General features: G+C 44.9%; 1 protein-coding gene across 3 annotated transcripts in view; it reads right to left on the reverse strand.

The window, feature by feature from the left end:
- Positions 1 to 21830: 21830 nt before the first annotated feature.
- Positions 21831 to 26405, reverse strand: part of MGST3 (microsomal glutathione S-transferase 3) — a 28724-nt gene continuing 24149 nt past the window's right edge. For all 3 annotated transcript variants that reach the window (XM_088459046.1, XM_088459048.1, XM_088459047.1), the window contains exons 5-6: positions 23057 to 23129; positions 21831 to 22139 (exon numbers count right to left, since the gene is read on the reverse strand). In XM_088459046.1, the coding sequence (XP_088315172.1) occupies positions 22018 to 22139; positions 23057 to 23129 (195 nt within the window). In that variant the 3' untranslated portion in view covers positions 21831 to 22017. The remainder of the gene's footprint in view (positions 22140 to 23056; positions 23130 to 26405) is intronic.

Below are 26405 nucleotides of genomic sequence, written 5' to 3' on the forward strand. Positions count from 1 at the left end.
AATGTACAATATAGAAAAAAATGACTAAATATGTTGTTGCATCCAAGTCGACATACCAATATTGCACTGTGACAGTACATAGGACATCTGATTAAATGAAGCTGGAAATTAGGCAATTATCTATATTCCCAGCATCCGTTATCACCTGTAATGCATAGTGAGTGATTCTGATACTAGATGAAAAACGTGTCCAAAAACAGAACCTGTTAGCACATAGAAGGGATGTCTTAAAGGCTTCTCTGCCTTTTGAAAAAAACCCTGGCAAGGGGGAGAAACGCGTCAAGGATTCAGCTGACTGCAGTCTTCAAACACCTATTGTGTGGTATTTCTCCATCTGTCGTGCGCATGCGCACTAGGGCACCATCGACCCGCTTGCGAGCGCTCAGCGCTCGCAAGCGGGTCTGAATCAGGTCCACTGTTTTTTTAAAACATTTTATTTAGCGGGACCTTCACCTGGGGAGCAGCAGCCTTAAGCTCTTTTACATGGGTGCCGCTCCTCCAGGATGCGCCATTTTTTAATAGGACACGTTCGGTTCTCACCATTGCATTCAATGGTGAGTACCGCTCATTGGCTGAGAAGTGGAAGGCTCGCCTCTCTCAGCCAATGAGCTCTCCGCATCGGGATTTCTGGACTGAAATCCTGCAGCGGAGCTGTCATTCGGGTAGTAGTGTCCTTAGAGGCTGCCTTAGAGGACACTACTAATGTCCGAGGGCTCGGGTAATTCGTGTTTTTTTTGCCAAGACCCAGGATTTGACTACTTTGGAACAAGGAGGACAGATCTACGCATAAGAGGAGGTGAGTATGACATTTTGTATTACAGGTACACCATTGGATTACCTTCTGGAGAAGAGGACAGATTGGCTTCAGGGATACATAGGTGAGTATGTGAGATAGTGTGAGTATATGTGTGTGTGCGCGCATGTATGTTTTAATAAAATTGTACTTTTCTACGGTGTGTTGTGTGTTTATTTTAATATTGCTTTTGCTGTGGAACTAAAAGTAGCAGCAAGCCCGTAATGCCCCGCATGCTGATACTTGTGGTTCTCCAAGTACCAACATGTGGGGGAGGCTTGCTGGGAACTGTAGTTCCACAGCAAAAGACAATATTTATATTTTCATATGCACCACACTTAAATAAACCTGGCACCCACCGGCCAGGGGTGCCCTGAGGAGGGGTCCCCAACTCCCCAGGGATCACCGGCCTGGGCTAACTAGCTGTCAGGGGTGATTTTGCGGCTGGACTGCCCGTTGAAAGGGCTCCCCTGGCTGTGGCATCACCCCCCCGCTAGAAGGAGTCCGGTGCTGGTTCTGGGAAATACAGGAGGCCCTATGCATTTTTTCTCCCTGTATTTCCAGAACCAAGACCAGCTCAGAGCCCTGTGCTGGTTGCGCTAAATACGGGGACCCCTACGTCATTTGTCCCATGTATTTTTGCAACCAGGACAGATTCTGGAAAGCCTGGTGCTGGTTGTACTTAATAAGGGGGACCCCTACATCGTTTGTCCCCTGTATTTAGCACAACCAGTACTGGGATTCCAAAGCCCAATGCTGGTTGTTTTTTGGGGGGTGGGGCCACGCTCTTTTTCTTGGCTGCCTCCCACTAGAACTTCTGGCGTCTTCGCCTGGCGGGCGCCAACCCGCCAGGGCTTCGGTGTCTTCGCCTAGTGGGTGGCAGCCTGTGTTAGCTCTTTTTCTTGGCTGCCTCCCACTAGAACTTCTGGCGTCTTCGCCTGGCGGGCGCCAACCCGCCAGGGCTTCGCTGTCTTCGCCTAGTGGGTGGCAGCCTGTGTTAGCTCTTTTTCGTGGCTGCCTCCCACTAGAACTTCTGGTGTCTTCGCCTGGCGGGCGCCAACCCGCCATGGCTTCGGCGTCTTCACCTGGCGGGTGCCAACCCACCAGGGCTTCGATGTCTTCACCTAGTGGGCGAAAGCCTATATTGGCTCTTTATCATGGCTGCCACCCACTAGGACTTATGTCGTCTTCGCCTGGTGTGCGCCAACCCGCCAGGGCTTCGGCGTCTTCGTCTGGCATGCGCCCACCCACCAAGGCTTCTGGCGTCTTCACCTGGGGGTGGCTGCCACCTCCCCAGGGCTTCTGTGGTCCTCTTCTTCAGGTGCTGCCGCATCCAATGACGTCACGAGTCGTGATTGGCACGCGCCGGCCATCTTTGAAAATCAAATGTGGCCACCGTGAGCCAATCACGACTTGCGACGTCATCGTCGGCAGCACCTTGCAGCTGCTGGACCGGTGCTTGTTCGGGTGTCGGCGACGGGCCTGGATCAGAGAGAATCCAGCCCCTGCCAGCCATTCTGCCGAGTACAGCAGCACCGCCCATTTAAAAAACGGCTTAGACAATAGCAGAAAAGGGTTCCTAATTGAGAATGTCAGAAAAAAGTGACAGTTGGAGCTTTAGATTTTTTATGTTGTTGCCCTGAAATTTGGCATGCAGCACCGTGCGACAGTTCTACCCGCCCCTACCAAATTTTAACTGTACCTCCCATAGCTTTTGAGGTGGAGCCCCTTAAATACCCTGCCCACCCCCCGTCGGAATTCTCTATGGAGAATCCGTTTTTTTTAGATGCAGCCTTAATATAAGTGTACAATATATATTATATTAGAGAATCAAACCTGTATTTATATTTATTAATACACTTCGTCTATATTTGTGTGCATTTCCAAATGAAAGCTGCAGAATCTCTGTTCTTTCTTTAGATATTCTCAGTGCTGAAAAAAATTATATATTAAATAATTGTAGAAGGTCTGTCCTGTCTCCTCAATGCGCACACAGTGGGAGCCTGGACCCCGTTCCTAACAGCTCCCACTTTGAAGGATAGACCTAGGAGAAGGATCACTCGCCAGGGTAAGCACGGGTACGGGGAGGTCTGAACGGAGAGGGGGGGGGAGAGGGGGGGGGAAAGGTGGATTTGACAGCACAGAGGGTCAGAGTATGGGCTAATGCGGAGACTGAGACAACGTAAGAAGGATGTTGTTAATGTACCATAATGCAGAGGTTCCCAAACGTTGTCCTCAAGGCACCCAAACAGTCCAGGTTTTAAGATACTTGACCACAGGTGACTTAATTAGTACCTCAATAAATTTGATTAAGCCACCTTCTGCTGAATGAGGATTTTGGGTGGCCAAGCTCACTCAGATGGCCAATGGATATCTCTAAAACCTGAACTGTTGGGGTGCCTTGAGGACAGCATTTGGGAACCTCTGCCATAATCAATTGTGTTCTGTGCAAAGAAGGAACAAGAAAAAAAGCTCATCAATATGAGTATGTGTTCATCAGAAAATTGCATCCTGGGCCCCAAAACATTGCAATGTTTAGACCTCATTTTACAGCAAGTGGCAGCCATTCTCCTCTGATATAAATTAGACTAAAAATGGGAGACAAGGCGCCAACTGTGTGAAGTATTTAGATAGTTTGTGCCAAAGTACAAGTGAAATAACCATATATAAAGAATTTGTACCACAAAGTAACTAAAACTGCTTATCTGTGAATATGAAACTTTAGTTGATGTCAGTCTATCATCCAACTGGAATAATATGAAAATAGATAAGTAGTCCAGTAGTGTAATATGTAAACACAAGTTTATTTAGCAAAAAGGTATACAATGTATCAGGGGCGTTTTAAGAGAGGAGAGGGCCTATGTGCAGCCTCCATTTGAGCCCCCTCCTCTCTGTCAGTGCAGTTGATTCTGGCTTCCTGTAAAGGTCTCCGGGAAAATGGTCGCCACCTGTCTGGCGCTGTGGAGCAGCACATCAGAATCTGCGGAAAGGTAAGTATAATTAACTATGGGTGTGGGCAGGGCCGGACTGGGACTAAAAATAGGCCCTGGCTTTACAGCACACAGGCCCACCACGCGTGAACACCTGGCTCCAGGCACAGACTCCTCCCCTTACTATTTATGACTCCTCCCTCTTCTTAGTCTATACAAATATAATCTTAGAACAACAAAAAAGTATACATCATTCTCTGTATTAAAATACTCACACTACAGAGCTCATACTGTAGGGGACATGTGCCATAGTCAGACATTTGGTATTTGGTTGGTTCTGTTGGGTAAAGCTGGCACTACAATGGTCAAGGTCACACACAAAGGAAAGGCACCAATTGACCAAGCCCTAGTTTAGCAGTTGTAGAGGATTAAATAGGATTGTAGGAGTTTTTTAGGGCAGGGGTACTGAACGCAGAGGGCACATCCGTGCACAATAAATCAGAGCTGTTACTACACATTGTTGTGCCCTGTGTACATAAAAAGCATTGATGCCCCCATCCACAACTAAAGAAGGGAGAGCACTCCGAAAAAAGCATGTGGTCTCGCTGGGAAGGGGCACAACCACACAATAGTACCCCAAATGCAAATTACACCGCACAGTAGCAATGCCCCTAATTCACGTTATGCAACACAGTAATGTCCCTGAGAAGACATCATACCATGAAGTACTGCGCCCCAGACCCGAAGCAGGGTAAGCACACGCTGAAGGCGCGTGCCAACAAAAATAAGTATGGTCTCGCTGGGAAGGGGCACGACCACACAATAGTACCCCAAATACAAAAAACACCACACATTAGCAATGCCTCTAATTCACGTTATGCAACGCAGTAATGCCCTGAGAAGACATCATACCACGCAGTACTGCTTCCCGGACCCAAAGCAGGGTAAGCGCGCACTGAAAAAAGCATGTGGTCTCGCTGGGAAGGGGTATGACTACACAATAGTACCCCAAATGCGAATTACACCACACAGTAGCACTGCCCCTAATTCACGTTATGCAACACAGTAATGCCCCTGAGAAGACATCATACCACGAAGTACTGCCTCCCAGACCCGAAGCAGGGTAAGCGCACACCAAAGGTGCATGCCAACAAAAAAGAATATGGTCTCGCTGGGTTGGGGCACGACCACACAATAGTACCCCAAATGCAAATTATGCTACACAGTAGCAATGCCCCTAATTCACATTATGCAATGCAGTAATGCCCTCAGAAGACATAATACCACGCAGTACTGCCCCCCAGATCCAAAGCAGGATAAGCGCCTGCTGAAAAAAGCATGTGGTCTCGCTGGGAAGGGGTAGGACTACACAATAGTACCTCAAATGCAAATTACGCCACACAGTAGCAATGCCCTTAATTTACATTATGCAATGCAGTTGCCCTGAGAAGACTTCATACCATACAGTACTGCCTCCCAGACCCAAAGCAGGGTAAGCACACGCTTAAAAAAACATGTGGTCTCGCTGGGAAGGGGCACGACCACACAATAGTACCCCGAATGCAAATTATGCCACACAGTAGTAATGCCCCTAAGTCACGTTATGAAATGCAGTAATGCCTCTCAGAAGATATCATGCCACACTGTGATGCCCCCAGAAGACATCATTCCAAAAAGTAAACCCCCCCCCAGAAGACATCATGCCAAAAAGTAATCTCCGCCATAAGACATCATGCCACACAGACAGTAATGCCCCAAAAACATTGCCACACAGTATTGACCACTATATTAACCATTTAAACACAATGCGGCCCCCCCAAAGCAATTTACCTACTTCCAGTCTGGGACCTGCACATGCCTGATGCCGCCCGCACTGAGAGAGCTAGAAGATCCAAAGAAATCTCAGTGCTGCCAGGTAGCCATGCGCCACTCCTCCCCTGCCGTGCTTCTCACAACAGATTATCGGGCTGCGTCATCATGTCATGACGTGGCTGCACATGTCCCCAACCGGAGTGCAGTGCCATCCAGGAGGCGGTGCTGCTGGGCAGCCCTGCACTCTAGCTCATGGCATCCGTCCAGATTCCCCCCACCCCACTTCTCATACACGGCTGCGTCATGATGTCAATGGTGCGGCTAAACAAACCACCCGCAGAGCATGGCGCCGCCCGGGAGGCGCAGCTGCCAGGTAAGCCTGCGCTCGGCCAGACCGGCCCATGTGGCCATCGGCCCTTCTGACATTTGCCAGAAGTGCCAGATGGCCAGTCTGGCCCTGGGTGTGGGCCTCCCTGGATCCAGAGGCCTGTGTGCACTGCACACCTGGCACACATTATAGAGATGGCCCTGCGATGTATATTAAATAATAGACAAAAAATTGCTTATCTGGTATTGACCTAAGTTAGGGATCTAGATGTAGAGTCCAATTAATAGTATAAAATATTATTATGAGAATAAAAAGGCTCTGGTGACACCAGTAAAGTCACACATTTCCACTGAACAGAATTAAAAGCCATACGTAGATTGTAAACAACACTTAATATTTCTATAAAAGGGTCATCAGTAGTAATTTAGACTGGGGTAGGCTACCTGTGGCTTTCCAGATGCTGTGAACTGCACATCCCAGCCAACCCAATCACAGTTTTGCCTATTAGGGCAGGTTAAAACTGGTAAGGCATGCTGGATGTTACTCGTAATCAGTGAAATCCATCACGACTACTGCGCCCCCTGAATGATGTATTATCACAAAGGGATTTTATGGCTGTCCTGTGTGGAGTTAGGAGTGAGTCATTCACAAAATGGTTTTAATATTACAATTAGTTGTAGGTGGGTCAAAGAAACTGGATTACGGAATATTATTTCTGAAGCCACATCATTAAGATTGAGAGATAATTTTTGCTCATTCTGAATATTTAATTTGCAGCCTAGTCTATAGAGGTTGGTGTACGCGTAAAAAATTATCTCTGGTGAAAGTGGTTACAAAACTTAAACCAATTTCTAGATTACTGATCAGTGTATGAGAGATCGCTCACAATATCCCCTAAGCCGCTGCATGAGGATCTCGGGAGGCCAAGCTCACTCAGATAGCCAATGGCTGCCTGATGGTGATCCGATGCATCAGTACTCGGATCTGCAGTGAGCAATGGTGTCTTTTGACTTCAGACGCCTCCTGCAGCATTGCCATATTTTTGCATCAATGCTGCATCCAAAGACACAGCAGCAATGCATACAGTGTACAACTCTAAATCAGGGCCATTATCTCCTATTTTATATAAATAGATATATATGTATAAATATATACACGCACACATACATGTTTTAGTGTGCACATGGGTAGCTTTTCTACCCTCCTGCACAACATATGGACAGAACAGTAATAACAGCCATCTCAGTGTGGATTATTTTAAATAAAATGAGCAGTAACAGAAAGTTCATATAAGTCCTCAAATAGTTGTGTAAACTAACTGAGCACTCTGCACAAAGTACACTTTCAAAACATTAGCCTTGGAATTACAAGACTTCTGTACTTTAGCCCATGAGGCTTGGCTTTTGTTAAACAGTAACCACAGCAAGGGGCCTATGTATTAATATGTGCAATGGTGCTGTGAGATTTATCTGTATTGAGGCATTTATTATGTTTTTAACATAATTATCCCTCTTTTGTTTGAAAAATGAATGTAGGGAATGTGGTTGCGAGAACAAGCTGCAGTCTCACATTTTGCATGGTTTAATTTTCTGATAAACTTTGGGGGAGGAAGGAGGCTGCAGGGAAGATGGCAATATCCCTCTTCTGTGAGAATGCCTCCATAGACACAAAGCAGTTAGTGTCATCTGAAGATGGTAATAACCCACAGGGCCAAGCCCTGATAAACTACTCTTTTTGGATTTGGTACATGATGGGGACAAACCGAACTCCCCATTGAGATTAATGTCGACTGTGGTCTGAAGCTCCAATGAAGCTTTTGTTGGAAATATACAGTGCATCCAGAAAGTATTCACAACGCTTCACTTTTTTCCACATTTTTTTGTTATGTTACAACCTTATTCCAAAATGGAATAAATTAATTTTTGTCCTCAAAATTCTATACACAATACCCCATAATGACAACATGTAAAAAGTTTTTTTGAGATTTTTGCAAATTTAATAAAAAAACAACACTAAGAAATCAAATGTACATAAGTATTCACGGCCTTTGCCATGAAGCTCAAAATTGAGTTTGGGTGCATCCTGTTTCCACTGACTATCTTTGAGATGTTCCTACAGCTTAATTGGAGTCCACCTGTGGTAAATTCAGTTGATTGGACATGATATTGAAAAGGCATACACCTGTCTATATAAGGTCCCACACTTGACAGTGCATGTCAGAGCACAAACCAAGCATGAAGTCCAAGGAATTTTCTGTAGACCTCCGAGACAGGATTGTCTCGAGGTACAAATCTGGGGAAGGGTACATTCCATTTTAGAATAAGGCTGTAACATAACAAAATGTGGAAAAAGTGAAGCGTTGTGAATACTTTCGAGATGCACTGTATGTGATATATTGTAATTGTAGCAGCCAGAATACATAAAATCATGCCATTATTACGGTTTCTGTATGATTTTAGTAGAATGGGGAGTGATACTCTTCCCACTTTGACTACATTGATATCTATGTTCCGGTTGTGAGTCACTTGTAGTGACGTATTAAAGTGACATTTTCATGAAGGCAAAATAGAGGAAATCATTTTTTAGTGATCTCCAGGGCATGAACTGAGCATTCTTATTGTTGTCTTTTATCACAAGGGTCCTGAAAACGTAGGATAAAATAACAATACAGGTGATCATACAGGACTATAGCAAGTACACAGATTTCCATTTGAACATAAATACAATCTACAGCTTACATCATTGTGCAGAGCCCACAAAAGGACAGAAGAATTCAGCACTATAGTTCGCAGATTAAAATGAGTGGATTGAATTTTGACCAGATCACATACAGAAACAGTTCACTATAAAACATGACAATTATGGTGCAGAGGTCAGCATGATGCTGAAGCCAGGATGGTGCAGAGGCCAAGTTATTGTCCAGTAGAAGTAGTACAGAAGGCAGGGTTGTATAGGTTAGGAGTAGGGAGCAGTATACCCTCTAAGCACAGGTTCTCAAACTCAGTCCTCAGGACCCAAAACAGTGCATGTTTTCCAGGTCTCCACACAGAGGGCAGGCTGTTCTAATGGAAGAAATGTGGTAAAACCCCCAAAAATGCAGTTTTGGGGGGTTTTACCACATTTCTTAAATGTACTAAGCACTGGAATGCATTGTCCCAATGGGTAATGCCATCTTTAGAAGCCTATAGGCTTCTTTTCGGTACTCCTCTTGAGAGGGATCCAATCGTATCCCTCCTTGCTCCCCCAGCAGGACGCCAGAGGGACTTCTAGGTGTTAGCTTCGGATAGAGGGGAATCTGGGTTTATCAGTACATCCCGCCTCTTCAGGTAATTACGCGAGTATGCACTTAGAAATGTGATTAAAATTGCAAAGGACAGCTCTCCTGATAAAAGCTGTCCTTTGAGATTTTTATCGCATTGCTAAGTACATACCAGCGCAATTAACGCCAGGATGTACCCGATAAGAGGCAGGATGTACCACATCGCGTATGAGATGCTTAGTATATGCCACCCCGAATGACAAGTGAAATAATAAACTCCACCAATGGAACTTTTAAAATGTGTCAGTGAGTGATGAATACACTTGTGCACCTGCTAGGTGACCTGGACATTGATCTGTGTGGGGTCCTGAGGACCGAGTTTAGGAACCTCTGCTCTAAGGTTGTTTGTCACAAAGCTGAAGATATTTTGGTCTACGTAGGGCTCAGATTGTAGCTTAGGCCAATCAACTCAAGGGGCTTTGATCATGGTTTGGGCAGGTAGAAGGCCAAAACAAAGGCTGGTGTTACATGGGCCCAGTAGGCTGGGGCCAATACAGAAAGGCTGTGGCGGATCAAGTATTTGATTGTAAGTGTGAGGAGGAGTGCCATGAGACCCAGGTCTGGCACAGTGTGCTATTAAGCTAGCTACACACTGCAATAATTGGACAGATCAGCCAAGAATTGGTTAATTTGACTGATTATTGCGCAGTGTGTACACAGTATACAGAGCTGACTGTCTTTCGTAAACTTGACAGATCAGTTCCCAACATCAGGAGTGCTGCACAACATTCATTTATCCTGACGCGCAGATGTTGTGGAGCAAATGCAGTGTGTACAGATATTGAAAGACTAATGCTGGGTACACACTGGCCAACATATCGGCCATTCATTAGAATACACATATATATCGTGTGTGCGTCAGCAAATGTGTACCAGCGATATGTCGGTGAACGACGTCGTTCACAGACATACCACGGCGGCTGTGCTACACAGCCAATGTCCAATATATCTGCAGAGGACAGCTGCCCTCCTGTACACTTGTAGCACAGGCTGGCGGTGATTGACAGCTCAACTGGGCGGGCTCATGTAAATGCCCACTCAGTTGTGACGTCAGTCACGACGAATCGGACAGTCTGTATGCAGAACATATGTTCTGCACAGTCTGAAGATCAATCTGAAGATCTAACGGTCAGATGTGTACCGACTTTTACTCCACATAAGACTTCACCTCAACGATCCTTAGGGGGGTGTTATTCTTATAATTCAGATGTTCTCTGGATCCTTTCAAAAGTCAAAAAGACGGGCTGACATATTGTCCAGTTACACATTGTTCAGTGTGTATCACTAGGCAACTTCTTTTACTTTCTCCAATACTGTTGTAATACACTGACAGCTCCATAGTGATACAGTGGCAATTATCTGCCCCCTAGTGGACCTGTTATGTAATATAAGTTTTGTATCTTGGGCTACATAGTGTTGTAACATCATAGTACTAGTTCAGTTACTTTTACGCTAATGACTTGTCTATGTCTAGGGGACAGATCCCAAGCTACATATGCTTGACACCTCCCTGCCCTATCTGTATATACTGCCATCATCAAGTGTCAGAAACAGATGCATATATAGAGTATAGTGGCCAGGGGCTGGCTGGCAACTTTCAGCCTGGGGGGCAACACAGGCAAGTGGCCCCGGCTTTCTCCCCCCCCAAAAAAAAATCAACCTGTGAAAATATTTTTTATATATAATTTCAACGACCAGCACTCCACCAAAACATGTGTAACGAAAGTACATTGCCTTGGTGCCCTCCCCGAGGATGTAGTCTCATGGTGCAATATCGGCAAACAATAGGTCATCTTACTACCAACGTTTGAATCTCCTTTATTTATTAATTTATTATTTAGGGTCCCTGAGGAAGATCTCCAATATAGGAGATCGAAATGTTGGCATTAAGATGACCTAGTGTAACTTTATTGTATGGATTGGAGTCCTGTGAGTGCTGCCATCTGTTTGCTTATCTAAAAGCAAAGCATATAAATACCCGTCCACTACCACTTTGGCTGTCCTTTTTTAAAAAAAAAAAAAATAGTCTAGTAAGTTGATCCTCCACAACACGTCAGGAATTATAGCACTCAGGAGCTCATTCAGACCCTCTCGCTATGATGCGAATGCTCGTAGATGACCGATCACATTGCGTATGCGCAAACCACAGCGAGAGATCAGGAAGCATACTCTCGCCCAGCATAGACAGCCCAGCTGAGTGAGTGGCAGGAGAAGCCGTTTGTGGGTGGTGACAGGGGAGGCCACTAGAAACGGGGGGGGGGGGGGGGGGGAGGTGCGAACGCAGGCATGCCTGAGTGTTCCAACGCCGTTACATAGGCGTGCATAAATTACAGGCAGTGTCATTGTACACGTCACCTGGTTGAAATACACACTGAAGTGATCTCAGTGCTTGCGGCAGGGTATGGTCAACCTTAATCGCTGCGATCGCATCCGATGGACCAATGGTTTCAAGCACTTCCAGGAGATGACGTGTGCAAGTGGGCGTCTTATGAATGGTTGGTGGGTGTCTGCATACACACAATGATCGCACGCCAAGACATAGTGGGCGTGCGAATGTCTTGACGTACAATGACCTGCCTTGCTGGGCGTGCGCTGGATTTGCATACACATCGAGCGAGCATTCGCATCTAGCGAGAGGGTCTGAATTAGCTCCTCAGATCCTTAATTGTGGACCACAGCTCCCCTATTTGGACCCGGGATTCACAAGACATAAAGTATCTGTAAATATGAAAAAGAAGAAAAGGGGGTGCTCTATCGTGCATGAAGCAATTTTATTCATAAGACATAAAAAATGTCTCCAAGTATCGAGATAATATGCTTGTACCAGATTAATTAACACTGTGGGCTGGATACCACATGACATTTCCTGCAGCCCACACTGGCAATGCTCAACCACGTTGTTTTTCTCCTGGGAGAAGCACACTGCACCGTAAGTCAGCTCACCAGCCACGACACGTTGGGACACTGGGACTCCATGCCACGAAGACACCAAGGGCTGTACACACTGCGTCAGTCAGACCACACCCTAATGCTTATTTCACACTGACGAAGGGGGGGTCCTGAGGTGTCGGGAGGGGGCTGCCCTAATGATGGTGGGAGGGTAATATGTGGTGGCTGCAGTGTTCCCAGTTAGGGACACAGTGAGCTAGATGTGGGGTTAAAACTGGGGGGGGAGTGATATATGAGGGTGACACTGGGCTGGATGGGGGACAGTGTGATGAGAGAGGCACTAGGCTGTAGAAGGGGAGTGGGAATGGCTGGAGTGTTCTAGGTGAGAAGGAGGCAGTGGGCTGGTTAGGAAGGGGAGGAGACACTGGGATGGTTAGGTGGGATACACTGGCATTTGGGAGATCAGTTATAGATGGTAAGGGACACTGGGCTGGACAAGGGGAATACAGTAGGGTCAGTGAGATGGGGTATTACTGGGCTGAAAAGCACTAACATGGACTTGCTGGTCTGGTCCTACAAACACTCCCCAGCACCGCACACGCTGTCTGCTGCCTCCTGAGCAGCCCCCGCTTAGTCTCCATCTCGCTGCTGTGGTTGCTGCTAGGATTAGGAAGGGGACACTGCCTCACTTTATGTCCAGTGTCTGTGGAACTTTTCTGGACCGTAGGGGAGGGGGAGGGGGAGGGGGAGGGGGGGGGGGGGGTGTCAGGCCGGCTTGGCTGGAAGATAGATAATATGCCGCGCCAGCGCAGGAGTGCAGCCAGCCAGCCACAGTCAGAGCTGTGAGGAGTCACTGAAGGCGGGGCCTCCCCCCAGCTCCCTCTCTTTCTAGTTGTCATCACTTGAGGGCCGGCTCCCTATAAGCGCTGCGCGGGGCACATGTTTCAGAAAAATAAAATAAAACAAAACTGTCCGGCTCACCAGAATCTGCCCTTGGCCAGGAGGCATGCAGAGGATGCTCCCCGGCTGCTTAGTTTGTTACACGAGCTTCAAAAACGGCCGCACTGATTATCCGCTTTACACAAACTGAGTGGCCGGGAAGCATCCACAGCATGTCTCCCCGGTGCCAGTGTGTATGGAGCATAAGGCAACTGGCGGCCCTATAAAACTGGATTCATAGCGGCCCGGGGGGCAGATGGCACCCTGCCCCCCGGCCCAGTCCGCCACTGATAGCAGCCCAGTGACAAGCAAGGAAAAATACAGAAAAAGAAACATAAAGGAAAAAGACGGGCTGACATATTGTCCAGTTACACATTGTTCAGTGTGTATCACTAGGCAACTTCTTTTACTTTCTCCAATACTGTTGTAATACACTGACAGCTCCATAGTGATACAGTGGCAATTATCTGCCCCCTAGTGGACCTGTTATGTAATATAAGTTTTGTATCTTGGGCTACATAGTGTTGTAACATCATAGTACTAGTTCAGTTACTTTTACACTAATGTCTTGTCTATGTCTAGGGGACAGATCCCAAGCTACACGTTTGACACCTCCCTGCCCTATCTGTATATACTGCCATCATCAAGTGTCAGAAGCAGATGCATATATAGAGTATAGTGGCAGCCCAGTGACAAGCAAGGAAAAATACAAAAGAAAAGGACAGGAAAAAGACAATTATAAAACTAATGTAAAGGAATTTTGATTTTACATACCTCAGAATTACTCTAAGGTATACAATGCAAAAAATTACCAATTGTAAAAGACTCACAGTCCTTTCTCCCTCTTATGTAACTGCCATATCCTACGACAGAAAAACTAGTTAGGGTCACCTCCAAATTGGACTGTCTTTACTGACTGGTGGTGTAAATCCAGCTGGGCTTTCTGTCCTTTTGGTTTTACAACGGAGTGCGTTGAATACTTTCTCCAGTGGTTTTAATACCAGTGCTGATATACTTGCAACAGCTTCAGCGGTGGCTACTCCGTCACAGGGCAGCTATATATAAGCAAATCTGTGAGTAGATGTCAGCTTGTATCCACACCAGTTCCGGATCGGCTTGGGTTATCACAATTACCAGCTGGGAATAGACTTTGCTGTCTCATCACACTTTCTGGCTGAGCCATCATGCTCTGTGGGTAAGCACTATATGTTGTCACAAGCTAACCTAATAGGGGTATTCAATATGGGTGCGATAACATCGTTTTTTGCGTTAATATCACTTGTTTTAGTTTTACACCGTATTCAATTTCAAAGACTTATCGCAGTTTTGAAAAGTCTGATAAAATACGGTGATAACTTTTCACCATTGAATAGGTGTCGAAAAAAAGTGCAGAATTGGGGTTTAGGGGTGCAGGCTTAAAAAAAATAGCCTGCACCCCTGAGATTGACATTTAAAAAAGAACCGTGTCAAAAAAAGTTTTTTTTTAAAATAGGGACACCGCAAAAAATTAATTTAAAAATTGGGGTGCAAAAAAAAAAAAATGGGAAAAAATTGTTAAACAATAGGGAAATAGGTTCAGGGCTATTCTGCAAGTATGCGGCAGGTGTTTTCTAGAATAGAATTATAGCGGCAGGTGCACAAATGCAGAATTTTTAAAAACTTACTTTAGGGACATAAAAATATGCTAGTACCCATTTTCATGTACCCCAAATTTGATGGGACCACTTAAAAAAACGAAAAAAATAACCTAAGTGCTCCTCTGCATCACTTCTTCAATGTCGGAAAAAAAACACCTGCTGCGGCTATTTAAATCCCCGACTTTCAATTAAAGGCTAAAACGGGGGTACCCATAGTGATCCCCCATGTTTTTACAACTTTAGGGGGGTCTTACAATTATTTTAAGGAAAAATTCGTAACTTTACGCAAATCCAACTTCGGAGTTTCCCGTTTTCGTTAATTTTATTTTGAATACGGGGATAAGCGGGAGCGCGCACCATACCTTTATGCAGAAAAAAACTCCGATATGAAACGTTAACTTCGCCAGGGAAGTTAACCTTTGATATTGAATACCCTCTAAATGTCAAGAAGCACTGTAGAACCCTTTTCTCTACCAACTTATATTGCCCATGTGACTAGGGGTCTATTTTCTAAGCAGTTTTAGGAGACAGAGTGAAAAGTGATAAGGTGCCAGCCAATCAGCTCCTGACTGCCATCTCACAGGCTGTGTTTGAAAAATGACAATTGGGAGCTGATTTGCTGGCACCTTATCACTTTTCACTCTGTCTCCTAACACTGCTTAGTAAATAGACCCCTAGTAGTTGTTGAGCATTTGAACTTTATTCAGGATCTATATCGGGACTCACCTGGATATTTCCAAGACAAAAAGAGATTGTTTATATTCAGGTTCAATTGCACCAATTTTACACAAACAATCCCTAAATGCGGGCATAATAAAAGAAGGAATTAAATTACATTGTTGTAGCCCAGTCTGATTCACCACACCAGCAACCCCCGTCCCCCTCACCCTACCATCCCATACCACCACACATTACCCACGCCCACACATCCATCCATGTACACATGCAAGACACTGACTTCAACACGGACCGTCCCTCCAACTGTAAAACCATATCACCCCCCCGCAGCCTATCCCAGTCCAAGCCCATTCTAAACACCACCCACCGCGACCACACCACTGCCAGGACAGCCATATAACCAACCCCCCCCTCAAACCACACCACCAATTCACACACAGGACCGCATCAGACATCCACACCACACAGTTATCCAACCACCCAAACACCAACCTTACTCCTCCTCGCTACACGCAACCACACATTTCCCCATGTTAATCACAATAACATTACTGTTAGGCCACATTACCGAGGTACCAGCGCATACCCACCACCTCCCACACTGCGCATGTAAGCAATACTAGCCACAACACCAACCCTTCCGACGCGCGCCCACCACAAACACCCCCCCCCACTCACATACATTCACACGCACACCACGAGTGTGCGCGACAACATTCCCACCAACTACGCAGGGTGTCCGCACACACTGACCCCGCTGCCCCTGCCCGATCACCAATTCCACATCCCCGCTGGGACACCCAGCCATTCTCCCGGACGTCCTCGGTCACCATAGCAACCGCCAGTGCCACCAATCACATCAACCACAGCACACACACCCATCCCAGCGGAGCACAAGATTGGCTACCCGCATCACATGACCGCCGCCGACACTACACGGCCGGACAGGATCACCATAGCAGCCGCTAACACAACCCACCGCACCAGCACACACACCCATTTCAGCGCAGCACACGATTGGCTGACCAACCCACGTGACCGCCGCCGACACAACACGGCAGGCCTGCAATCCACACTATAAGACCTCCCCCACAACCAATCCCCACAGGCACACAATGACACTACCACTAAGCAACCCATCACATACATGGACCACACCACTTCCCAGCCATGATTGGCCATTCCTACCACCTGACCCCCGGGGAACCTGGAAACACCACATTTAAACCCCACACATGCAGAGCCACACTTCTTATCTCCTTGAAGGCAGAGCCCCTGCCGAAACGCGTCGGAGACCCCCTACACCCCTGCATCACAGCTTGCCTCCACCAGAGCTCCTCATTTCCACGGGGACTTTTGTTGGGCCTTGCTGCCTCCAGTCCCATCTCCCCCCACCACTCGCAGGGCCGCGCTAGGCACCACACCTGGCAAGGCCCTGCACAGCCCCCCAGAGTGCTCCTTCACCTGCCAGTTCCAGGCGACCACCCACCGCCACCTGAGAGCGACCACCACCCGTTCAACTCTCAGCGGGTCCCCCAGCAACAATCCCCACCAGCAGGCACCCACCAGGCAGCAGCAGACCTCACCACCGCAGTGCACTAAGCTGAACAGTGCACCAGCAAGCAGCCATCCCAAACAGACCTGCTATCCCACTTTACCAGCATCCTCCTACCGCTGACACTGCAGTAGTTAACCCAAGCACTGCCGACCCTGCAACAGAAAACTTCAAGCACTGTCTACCAGCATCCTACGCATCAAACAACCACTCAAATCCTACCGGTAGGTAAGTGACTTCGAGACTCTGACCCCTGCGTGGGACACCGCAAGGGTGCACATCCACAACCGCCACACCTGCTGCCGACCCAATCACCACCCCCCTACCACCTCCACATTACCCGTGACGTCCTAGACTGTTGACCAAAAGGTCCAGCAGGGGTAACGTGCTGGTCAACTGAACTGCATGGAAAGGAGCCCCCTAAAAGGGTCCACCCACCTCCCCAGTCTCCATCCACACGCTCCACCACATCGCAAACCCTCCCTATGTTGCCTGGGACCGAACAGGATTAGCATTGTGACTATTCCAATAAATCGTTTGGCCACACAGTTTGTTGTCTGTATGCAGATGTATTTACAATAAGTACTTCAATTGTGTATATTTTGATACAAATGTTCATTTTCAGTTTTGCATTAGATAAATATGTAACCCTTTGATTATTGATAATATCTGCAATATATGTGCCTCCACCCAGATGATTAAAGGTTGTCTGGGAAACCTAGCTTTACTACATAGGTATTACACTTGTTCTTCTGCAATGAGTGTGTATGTACTATCATTTAGTAAACATGAGATAGATACAAAGCTTAAAACAGTACAATTGTTACCACCTGACACTGTTCTTTTCTTTACAGGGGTTCACTTTCCAGTGACTTCTCTGCGCAAATATGCTAGGTAAATATAACTCGACAATGACGGAAACTTTTATGTATTTTTATAAGTACAGTAGTACACTAGATAACTTATACAGGTAGTTAACATGTACAATACAATGTCATATGACTATCACCACACAAATATATAGAGTCCTTTCCTCTACTCACATTCAGTAATATGATGTATATAAAGTCTTTCCCTTAAATGTTCCTCCTGTGTTTTGCGTATAGGAATTAGGAAATTATATATTATATATATATATATATATATATATATATATATATATAGTCTCGGTATTGTTCCAATTAACTGCAAGAAAGTCTCGAATGTATAATTATTAATTCAAAGCAAAACTTGTTCAAGAACCTGTGGGTTCTATAATAAACTTTTCCTGTAACAGATAATTCCCTCCTGTGGTTTGTGGTATAGAGCCAAAGCAGCTGGCTATATGCTATTTGAGTACCTCAATATGTACAGGCTGTAAAGGTATTATGCTGAATACTGATAAGGGCATTCCCCTGTTACAAGGCTGATGGAATTGATATATAATTAAATAGCTGCAGTCGCAGGGAAAAATATTTGAATCAGCTATTCACTCTCTTATAGTTCCTTCCTTGTGCTGTCACTATCCAGCTTATCTCAGTCCGTAATAGTACTTATCCTATGTAAATGCTTTTCCTCTGTTAACTCCTAATTTAGGTTGCAATAGCTTGAATGGGAGAATAATAAATGTGCCTTGCCTTGGTTTATCCACAAGGTTAATAGTTCCTCTGTACTGCTATATTTATAGTGGAGTGAGTGTGCAGTGAGGTTCTACTCACATAATCGCTTCAGTGCCGCTGTTTTAACATTGGCCTCTCACTGAGCAGCGGTGTCTCAATACTGCTGCTGCTGACAGACACTCCAAAGCCCCGCCCCCGGCTCTGATTGGTTGCTGGCCTGTCTCTTACCCACAGACAAAAAATAGGCGCTGGACTATAACCACCTCAGTGGACCAGGATAAATGTAGGGAGTGTGTAGAGGACCAGGGGATTAATTAGTATAAAGCAGCCGTCATAGAGGTGGAGGAATCTGGACCCTCCCAACAATTACCAAGAATACAATCTATAAGCCCAGCTCCTAAGGGCTCAATCTATATTCTAACTTTTTTTCAGAATATCACTGGACATCAACAGTCCCCCTAAAAATCCGTTGTGCCACATAGGCTGGAATACCTTTATTATGGTGTACTAATTAACATTCTCCTACAGTCTCAGATGTGTGAGAGACATTAATATATATATGTCTACACGGACCATCTAAGAGCTATGTAAACATCAACACCTTTAATGTTATTTGTGATTGTTTATATGCAAGCCACTATACACTGCCATTGTTGCTACATTTTTACAATTTATCTTGCAGGTTTATTATTCTCTGCTTGGTGCAGATTGTATGCAATTACAACAAGTATTGCTTTTATTTTCCTATTCATTTTTTATTGTCTTAGTTGAAGCAATTCTCTAATTTATTTATATATATATTTTTATTCTTTATTTTTAATTTTTATTTTCATTATCCCATTATTATGTCATTTTAGCATTTCCTATCCTATATGTATTTTTATTAATTTTTTGAGTGTCTAATTTACTATTTACTGTGGTCTTCTTATTAAATATTAGTATCTTTAGTTTCTGTCTCTTACCACAGGCCTGTGGAACGCTATGACCGCTTCCCTGCGCGGCCAGCTTCAACAGGAGGTCCCACTGACCCTCCCCTGTCTTCCGGAGCCGGACTTCACCCGCCCGCCACCAGCGGAAGTAGCGGCGGTGCTCAGCTCCAACACAGGCGCCCCTCACTGGCCCCACTAATCGCTGACCAGGACGCTGACTCCAGCAGGTCAGTGCAATGCGGTCTCTGGAGGGGGGGGGAACAGCAGTCTGGCCCTGGGCGCTAGCGCAGCACTTATATAGCTAACTAGCGCCGCGCGACCTCTCTCCCTTCCCGCTCACAGCGCGAGCTCCCTCTCCTCCTCGCGCAGCTTCCAGCAGCTTCTACCCCTCGCGCTCCCTGTCTCTCTTCAGCCCTGCATGAATAAACAATCATACACTGCCCCTGCTTTGGCTTTACCCAACCCCTCACAATCTGAGCAATATTTACAATACCATAATAATAAATTACATTTTCATAGTATGTATTAATACATAAGCATTCTCATATATCATAAGTATTTAGGGTTCCTATGTATAAAGGAGCCATAAGTCCTAACATGTACCAGCCTATATAAATAGGGCTACAAATATTTGAATTTTTAGGTCAGTGGTTTATAACAGTCACAGGGGTCTATTTACTAAGCAGTGTTAGGAGACAGAGAGAAAGTGATAAGGTACCAGCCAATCAGCTCCCAACTGTCATTTTTCAAACACAGCCTGTGAGATGGCAGTTGGGAGCTGATTGGCTGGCACCTTATCACTTTTCACTCTGTCTCCTAACACTGCTTAGTAAATAGACCCCTAATTCATTTATTGACTGTTATTACTTGTGCTCCTTGATTTACTGAATTATTCAAAGAATCTTTTCACACAACTGGCCAGTTCCTACTTTGAATCTGTCCAGTATTATTGTACAACCTCATGAAAGCATGTATAGGAAACTGAAGTAAACACCCCAACTAGTCATGGATACCTCCCATGTACTACTACTACTGCGGCAGCCACCCAGTTACTCACCATTGTCAAAATGCAGTAATTCCCTTAGCGCCGACAACCAGGAAAGGAGAGTGCCATTATGACATTAGTGCATTGCAGCTCCCAAATAGATCAGCAGTGGCCCCTGTACATCTGGGAGCTGCAGTCATTAGTTACATCCTGAACCCGAGGTGTGCTGCACAGGTCCCTTCATACACTGATACAGTATGGATCGCAATTGCGAAATCGCACGCAATGCAGCTGCGAAAGTATGCGAATGCCTGCCACAGCTCAGCCTGAGTATACATCGGTACCATCACACAGGGCCGTAACTTGGGGAGTGCGACGCAGGGCGGGGGGGCGCTGTTCAGGCCTGTCAAATTTCCTTTTTTTCATCACTAACTTTTAGCTTCCTCTTCTTTTATCACCAGCATCTCCTGGCCTCCCCTATCTCTTCCCCCATGAGGCCATGGCCCTTTTTCAGGTGAACCATCTTATTTCCCTATTTAAAAAAATGGGGGGGGGGGGGGGGGGCGCCAATGCTATCTCTGGCACAGGGCACCAAAAAGTCTGGTTACGGCTCTGCCATCGGAGCACTTCGGCCCGTCACACACAATTACAGCAGGTCTGACCAGTTGCAGAAACTGTAAGTCTCATCACACGCAGTGAGTCCTCAAGCTGCGTGTGCACTCGCAGTTGCTAATTTATGCGCGCCCATGCAACGGCGTTCAAACGGACAGACACGCCTGCGTTTCTCCAACCACTCCCCCGTCACCACCCCCAAACGCTTACGCCATCACTCACTCTGCGATGGATTCCTATGTGCGTGATCGCAGTGCGATTGTACATGCAGTGTGGTCCATGCGCAGTGCTGAACAATCGGCCGATCTGCGTACATACTGGCAATTGCACCCACAGCTGAATCAGGCCCCATGAGCTGACCCAATCTGGCAACTGGGGTTGTATTTGTATAAAGCCGTACTACCAAACTTATCATTATATGCCCAAGTCAGTTGTATGTGTACTCGACTTAAATAATACTTGATTAAAAAAAAATATTCTACACAAACAGTAGTTCAGTTGCCTGGGAAAGTGGATGTATGGGACCAGCCTATCTGAACAATAATGTTATATCACTTGGGCTAGTGGGTTTAGTGGGCGGTCAAAGCAATTTCTCTTAATTTTTTTTAGAATGACATACCTAAATGTAGAAGAGATCGTAGTACATTACCAAATGAGCTGTGACTGGCATAAGATAATGTTCTTTTTATACCATCTGTGCGGTTACCTGGTGCTGCCAGACTTCTGCATTTTTGCACCAACTGAATCAGGCAATAAATTGCTAAAAGCAGATTACCCAATGGTTGATGCAGATTATCATGACAAAAACAGCACAAAATTCTGGCAATTTACTGCTTTACAAGTTTTATTTAGAAAATACAAGGCGATTAGATGAAGGTATCCTATTTTAAAGATACATAGGCCCTAACCAACCCTCTCACATAGTGCAAAGAGATCAGGCAGGGATTAGCATGAATTTAATTGGCCTCCTTAAATGAACACATATGGTCCCAGCTTCTGCTGCTTCTGTTAATTCAACACCATGTCTTTGGGTTGCTAGTCCAGCCGAGTAGTTTGAAAGCAGAGCATACAGTAGTACCAAAGAGAGCGAGTAGAGCTAAGGAGCCAATGGCACCTCTGGAACGTTTTTTTGGATCTATAGTAGATATGAAAAGGGCACATTGTCAATTTATGTTTATGGTAATACAGCAAAACAAATGACACTTGTACACAGATATACAATTACACATAACACTAGAGAGGACACTCAAGTCTACAGTCACACAGCTGACTTAAAGAAAACACTATGTAAAACAAAAGGCAAGGACAGTACTTGTGACACTGAATAAGTAATAGCAGGTTGCTGAATACAAAAATATAATTATTATAACTGAACAGATCAAATTGTTCGCTTCTTGACTTCAAACTTATTTTTCTTTGCTTATATTATCACTACTGTAAACTAAAGCTGGGTACACACTATAGTCTATACGATCCCTCGCACAATATATCATTCTGTTGCGGATCTGAATGATATATCGCACGGATCACGCAGTTTGTAAGCTTGTTCCTTAGTTCATCACATCGTCCCATCTGCTGTTCTGCACAGCAGATGGGACAATGTAACAAATGACGCCATGCTGCTACATGCAGCATGTAAACGATATATTGCGACGTCGTAGACCAGATCGTGCAGGATGTAAGGCGCAAATTGTTACAACGCATCCTTCCATCACTGGGTACATACATCGTATAGTGTGTACCCAGCTTAACACAATTTATTTTTTGTTCTGGTAAAGTGAGTGCTTCTGGTCACTGCTTTACTCTATATATGGAGCATTCGGCAGCATGGCACCATTAACGATATCCCCAGATTTGGCTGCATGTACAGCCAACTGGGAATATCATTAACGGCCAGCGGGAGCGCGCATTGTCTATCATTCAGGGCATGAACATCAGTTAAAGAAATAAAAAAATTAAAAAAACTAAAATGTATAGTTCTCCTTCAAAGCATGGAAGAAACTTTGTAATAAATAGAGAATCTATCTAAACTATATGTACAATTGTACTCACCCCCTGAATAGTATCCAGAAGCATACAGCTCTCTGCCAATGATCCAGACAACTCCCAGTGCACTAGTAGCACGCTAGACAGATGGCAAAATGGTAATGTATAAGGTGAATTAAATCTTGTTCTAGAAACACTGCTTATACTGGAAATATACTCCAAAAAAAATATATAATATATTATATATATTTATTTATATTAACAGCAGAATAATTGTTCCCCCGTGCCTATTCAATTAGCTCCGAAGCGTGGCTGCCGGCAGCTATTATTGTGGAATTTTTTCAGGACCTCTGCCAGCTGTGAGAAAAAAAATCTACGATGAATAGCCCATTGTCACGATAGCACCATCGAAAACACATAGAATCTGTGATATGTTCACAGGCCTATGTCTTTGTGCGAATGCCGATAAGTTTTCGCACAAGAAAAACAGGCTTTAATTGAATTGTGTGCAAAAAAACGAGAAAAAAAAGTGATAAAATGAAAGGAAAAAATGATTTATCTCCTGGGCTAAGCGCCTGGGAGCTATTCAATTAATTGCCCCAAACAGCCCCTATTTTGCGCAAGAATGCATGAGTTTAGCCGCAATAAACAGCTTCTCCCATGCTCAGTGTTGGATGAGATACAGTTATAGTGCGCCAGGTACTTGAGACCAGCCTCTAAGCTATGGGTGGGCCATAAGCAGCCCCCCAGCTGTGTAGAACTACACATTCCAGCATGCTCTGTCACAGTTTTGCCATTTGGCCATGCTAAATTTATAGCAAGGCATTCTGGGATTTGTAGTTCAACCACAGCTGGAGGGCCGCTTATTGCCCACCCCTGCTTCTAAGCCCTACTTAGCATGGCTTTCCACCTAAGGAGGGTGCAAGCAGAAATCTGCAATAAACACAACCTCGATGCTAGTCGCAGGAATAAATTGAATAGCTCCCGGGAGTTAAAATTCCTGTGTAAGAATTGAATCGCACCCTATAAGATTTTCTTTAATACTTATTCTGTATTGTGAGAATATCCCCTGTTGTAATTCTGGAATGCTATATATATATATATATATATATATATATATATATATATCTATATATCTCGTCTACTTACTCAGACCATAGGTAATATCTGGACGAAGATTTATTTTTCATTTTTTTTTAAAGACTTTACAATTTCCAAATATATTCGAAGAAATTAATTACTAGCAAATTAAGTTAAAAAGTTATGTGGAGTATTTGATATCCTTACCTGACTTCCACAAATAACAGATATGGAAAGACTCATGCTAACTGCTCTATATTTAATCCCTTCAAGACCAGGGGCGCGATGCACTAAACGGAAAGTGCGGTAAAACCCGTTTACCGCATTTTTCGTATGCATCAATCACCTGGCCGCCGGGCTGCGATGCGGAGGGTAACGCCAGCTATTGCTGTCGGTACCCTGTAGAAGCCTATGGGTTTCTACCGAATCGCGCTGCTATGAGGGATCCGATCGGATCCCTCCCAGCATGCCCCGTGGCTGCCGCGTCAGTCTCCACATGTGCAGATGGACTCTCGGGTCATAAACCCGGAAGTCCACTGTGCAGGAGAGATCGCAAAGGACAGCTCTTATCGGAAGAGCTGTCCTTTGCTGTACAGATCGCATACGTGATCTGTACAATAGCGATGTCCGGCGGTAAGTGTTAGTGCATCCCGCAGAGGTGGTTTATGCCTGTATGGTCAAAACCATTTTTATGGATTTGAGTATCATTGATGTGGCTGGTATGTACTTTTTTTATTTTGTGACCCATCTAGCAAATGTTATTTATTTCTCAGGACATATATTATTTATGCCTACATTCTGGTAGCATTCTGAATTAGGTATATTATTATTTATAGGTCATGATGCAATGTGCAAAAACAGACAAATCATGCAAAAATACACTTTCCATAACTATTCCTAAGGTTATTATTAAGAGAAATGTAAATCCAGAAAAGTATTTTAATATGTATTTTCCCAAGTCCCCCATATATAGAGATACCATATACAGTCAGGTCCATAAATATTGGGACATTGACAAAATTTTCAGATTTTGGCCTCTATTCACCACCACAACGGTTTTGAATGAAACAAACAAGATGTGCTTTAACTGCAGACTTTCAGATTTAATTTGAGGGTAATTACATCCAAATCGGGTGAACGGTGTAGGAATTACAACAGTTTCAATATGGGCCAAAAGGGGCCAAAAGTAATGGGACTATCAAGTCAAAAGCTATTTCATGGACAGGTGTGGGCTATTCCCTCGTTATTTCATTATCAATTAAGCAGGTAAAAGGTCTGGAGTTGATTCTAGGTGTGACATTTGCATTTGGAATCAGTTGCTGTCGACTCTCAATATGAGATCCAAAGAGATGTCACTATCAGTGAAGCAAGCCATCATTAGGCTGAAAAATCAAAACAAACCCATCAGAGAGATAGCAAAAACATTAGGTGTGGCCAAATCAACTGTTTGGAACATTCTTAAAAAGAAAGAACGCACCAGAGAGCTCAGCAACACCAAAAGACCCGGAAGACCACGGAAAACAACTGTTGTGGATGACAGAAGAATTATTTCCCTGGTGAAGAAAAACCCCTTCACAACAGTTGGCCAAATCAAGAACAATCTCCAGGAGGTAGATGTATATGTGTCAAAGTCAACAATCAAGAGAAGACTTCACAAGAGTGAATATAGAGGGTTCACCACAAGATGCAAACCATTGGTGAGCCACAAAAACAGGAAGACCAGATTAGAGTTTGCCAAACATCTAAAAAAGCCATTACAGTTCTGGAACAACATCCTATGGACAGATGAGACAAAGATCAACTTGTACCAGACTGATGGGAAGAGAAGAGAAGGAACTGCTCATGATCCAAAACATACCACCTAATCATTAATCAGTGAAGCATGGTGGTGGTAGTGTCATGGCGTGGGCATGTATGGCTACCAATGGAACTGGTTCCCTTGTATTTATTGATGATGTGACTGCTGACAAAAGCAGCAGAATGAATTCTGAAGTGTTTCAGGCAATATTATATGCTCATATTCAGTCAAATGCTTTAGAACTCATTGGACGGCGCTTCACAGTGCAGATGGACAATGACCCGAAGCATACTGCAAAAGCAACCAAAGAGTTTGTTAAAGCTAAAAATTGTAATGTTATGCAATGGCCTAGTCAATCCCCTGACCTGAATCCAATTGAGCATGCATTTCACTTGATGAAGACAAAACTGAAGGGAAAATGCCCCAAGAACAAGCAGGAACTGAAGACATTTGCAGTAGAGGCCTGGCAGAGCATCACCAGGGATGAAACCCAGCGTCTGGTGATGTCTATGCGTTCCAGACTTCAGGCTGTAATTG

This window comes from Taudactylus pleione, unplaced genomic scaffold (genome assembly GCF_031769625.1).
Source record: "Taudactylus pleione unplaced genomic scaffold, aTauple2 ptg000889l, whole genome shotgun sequence".
Classification (NCBI taxonomy): Eukaryota; Metazoa; Chordata; class Amphibia; order Anura; family Myobatrachidae; genus Taudactylus; species Taudactylus pleione.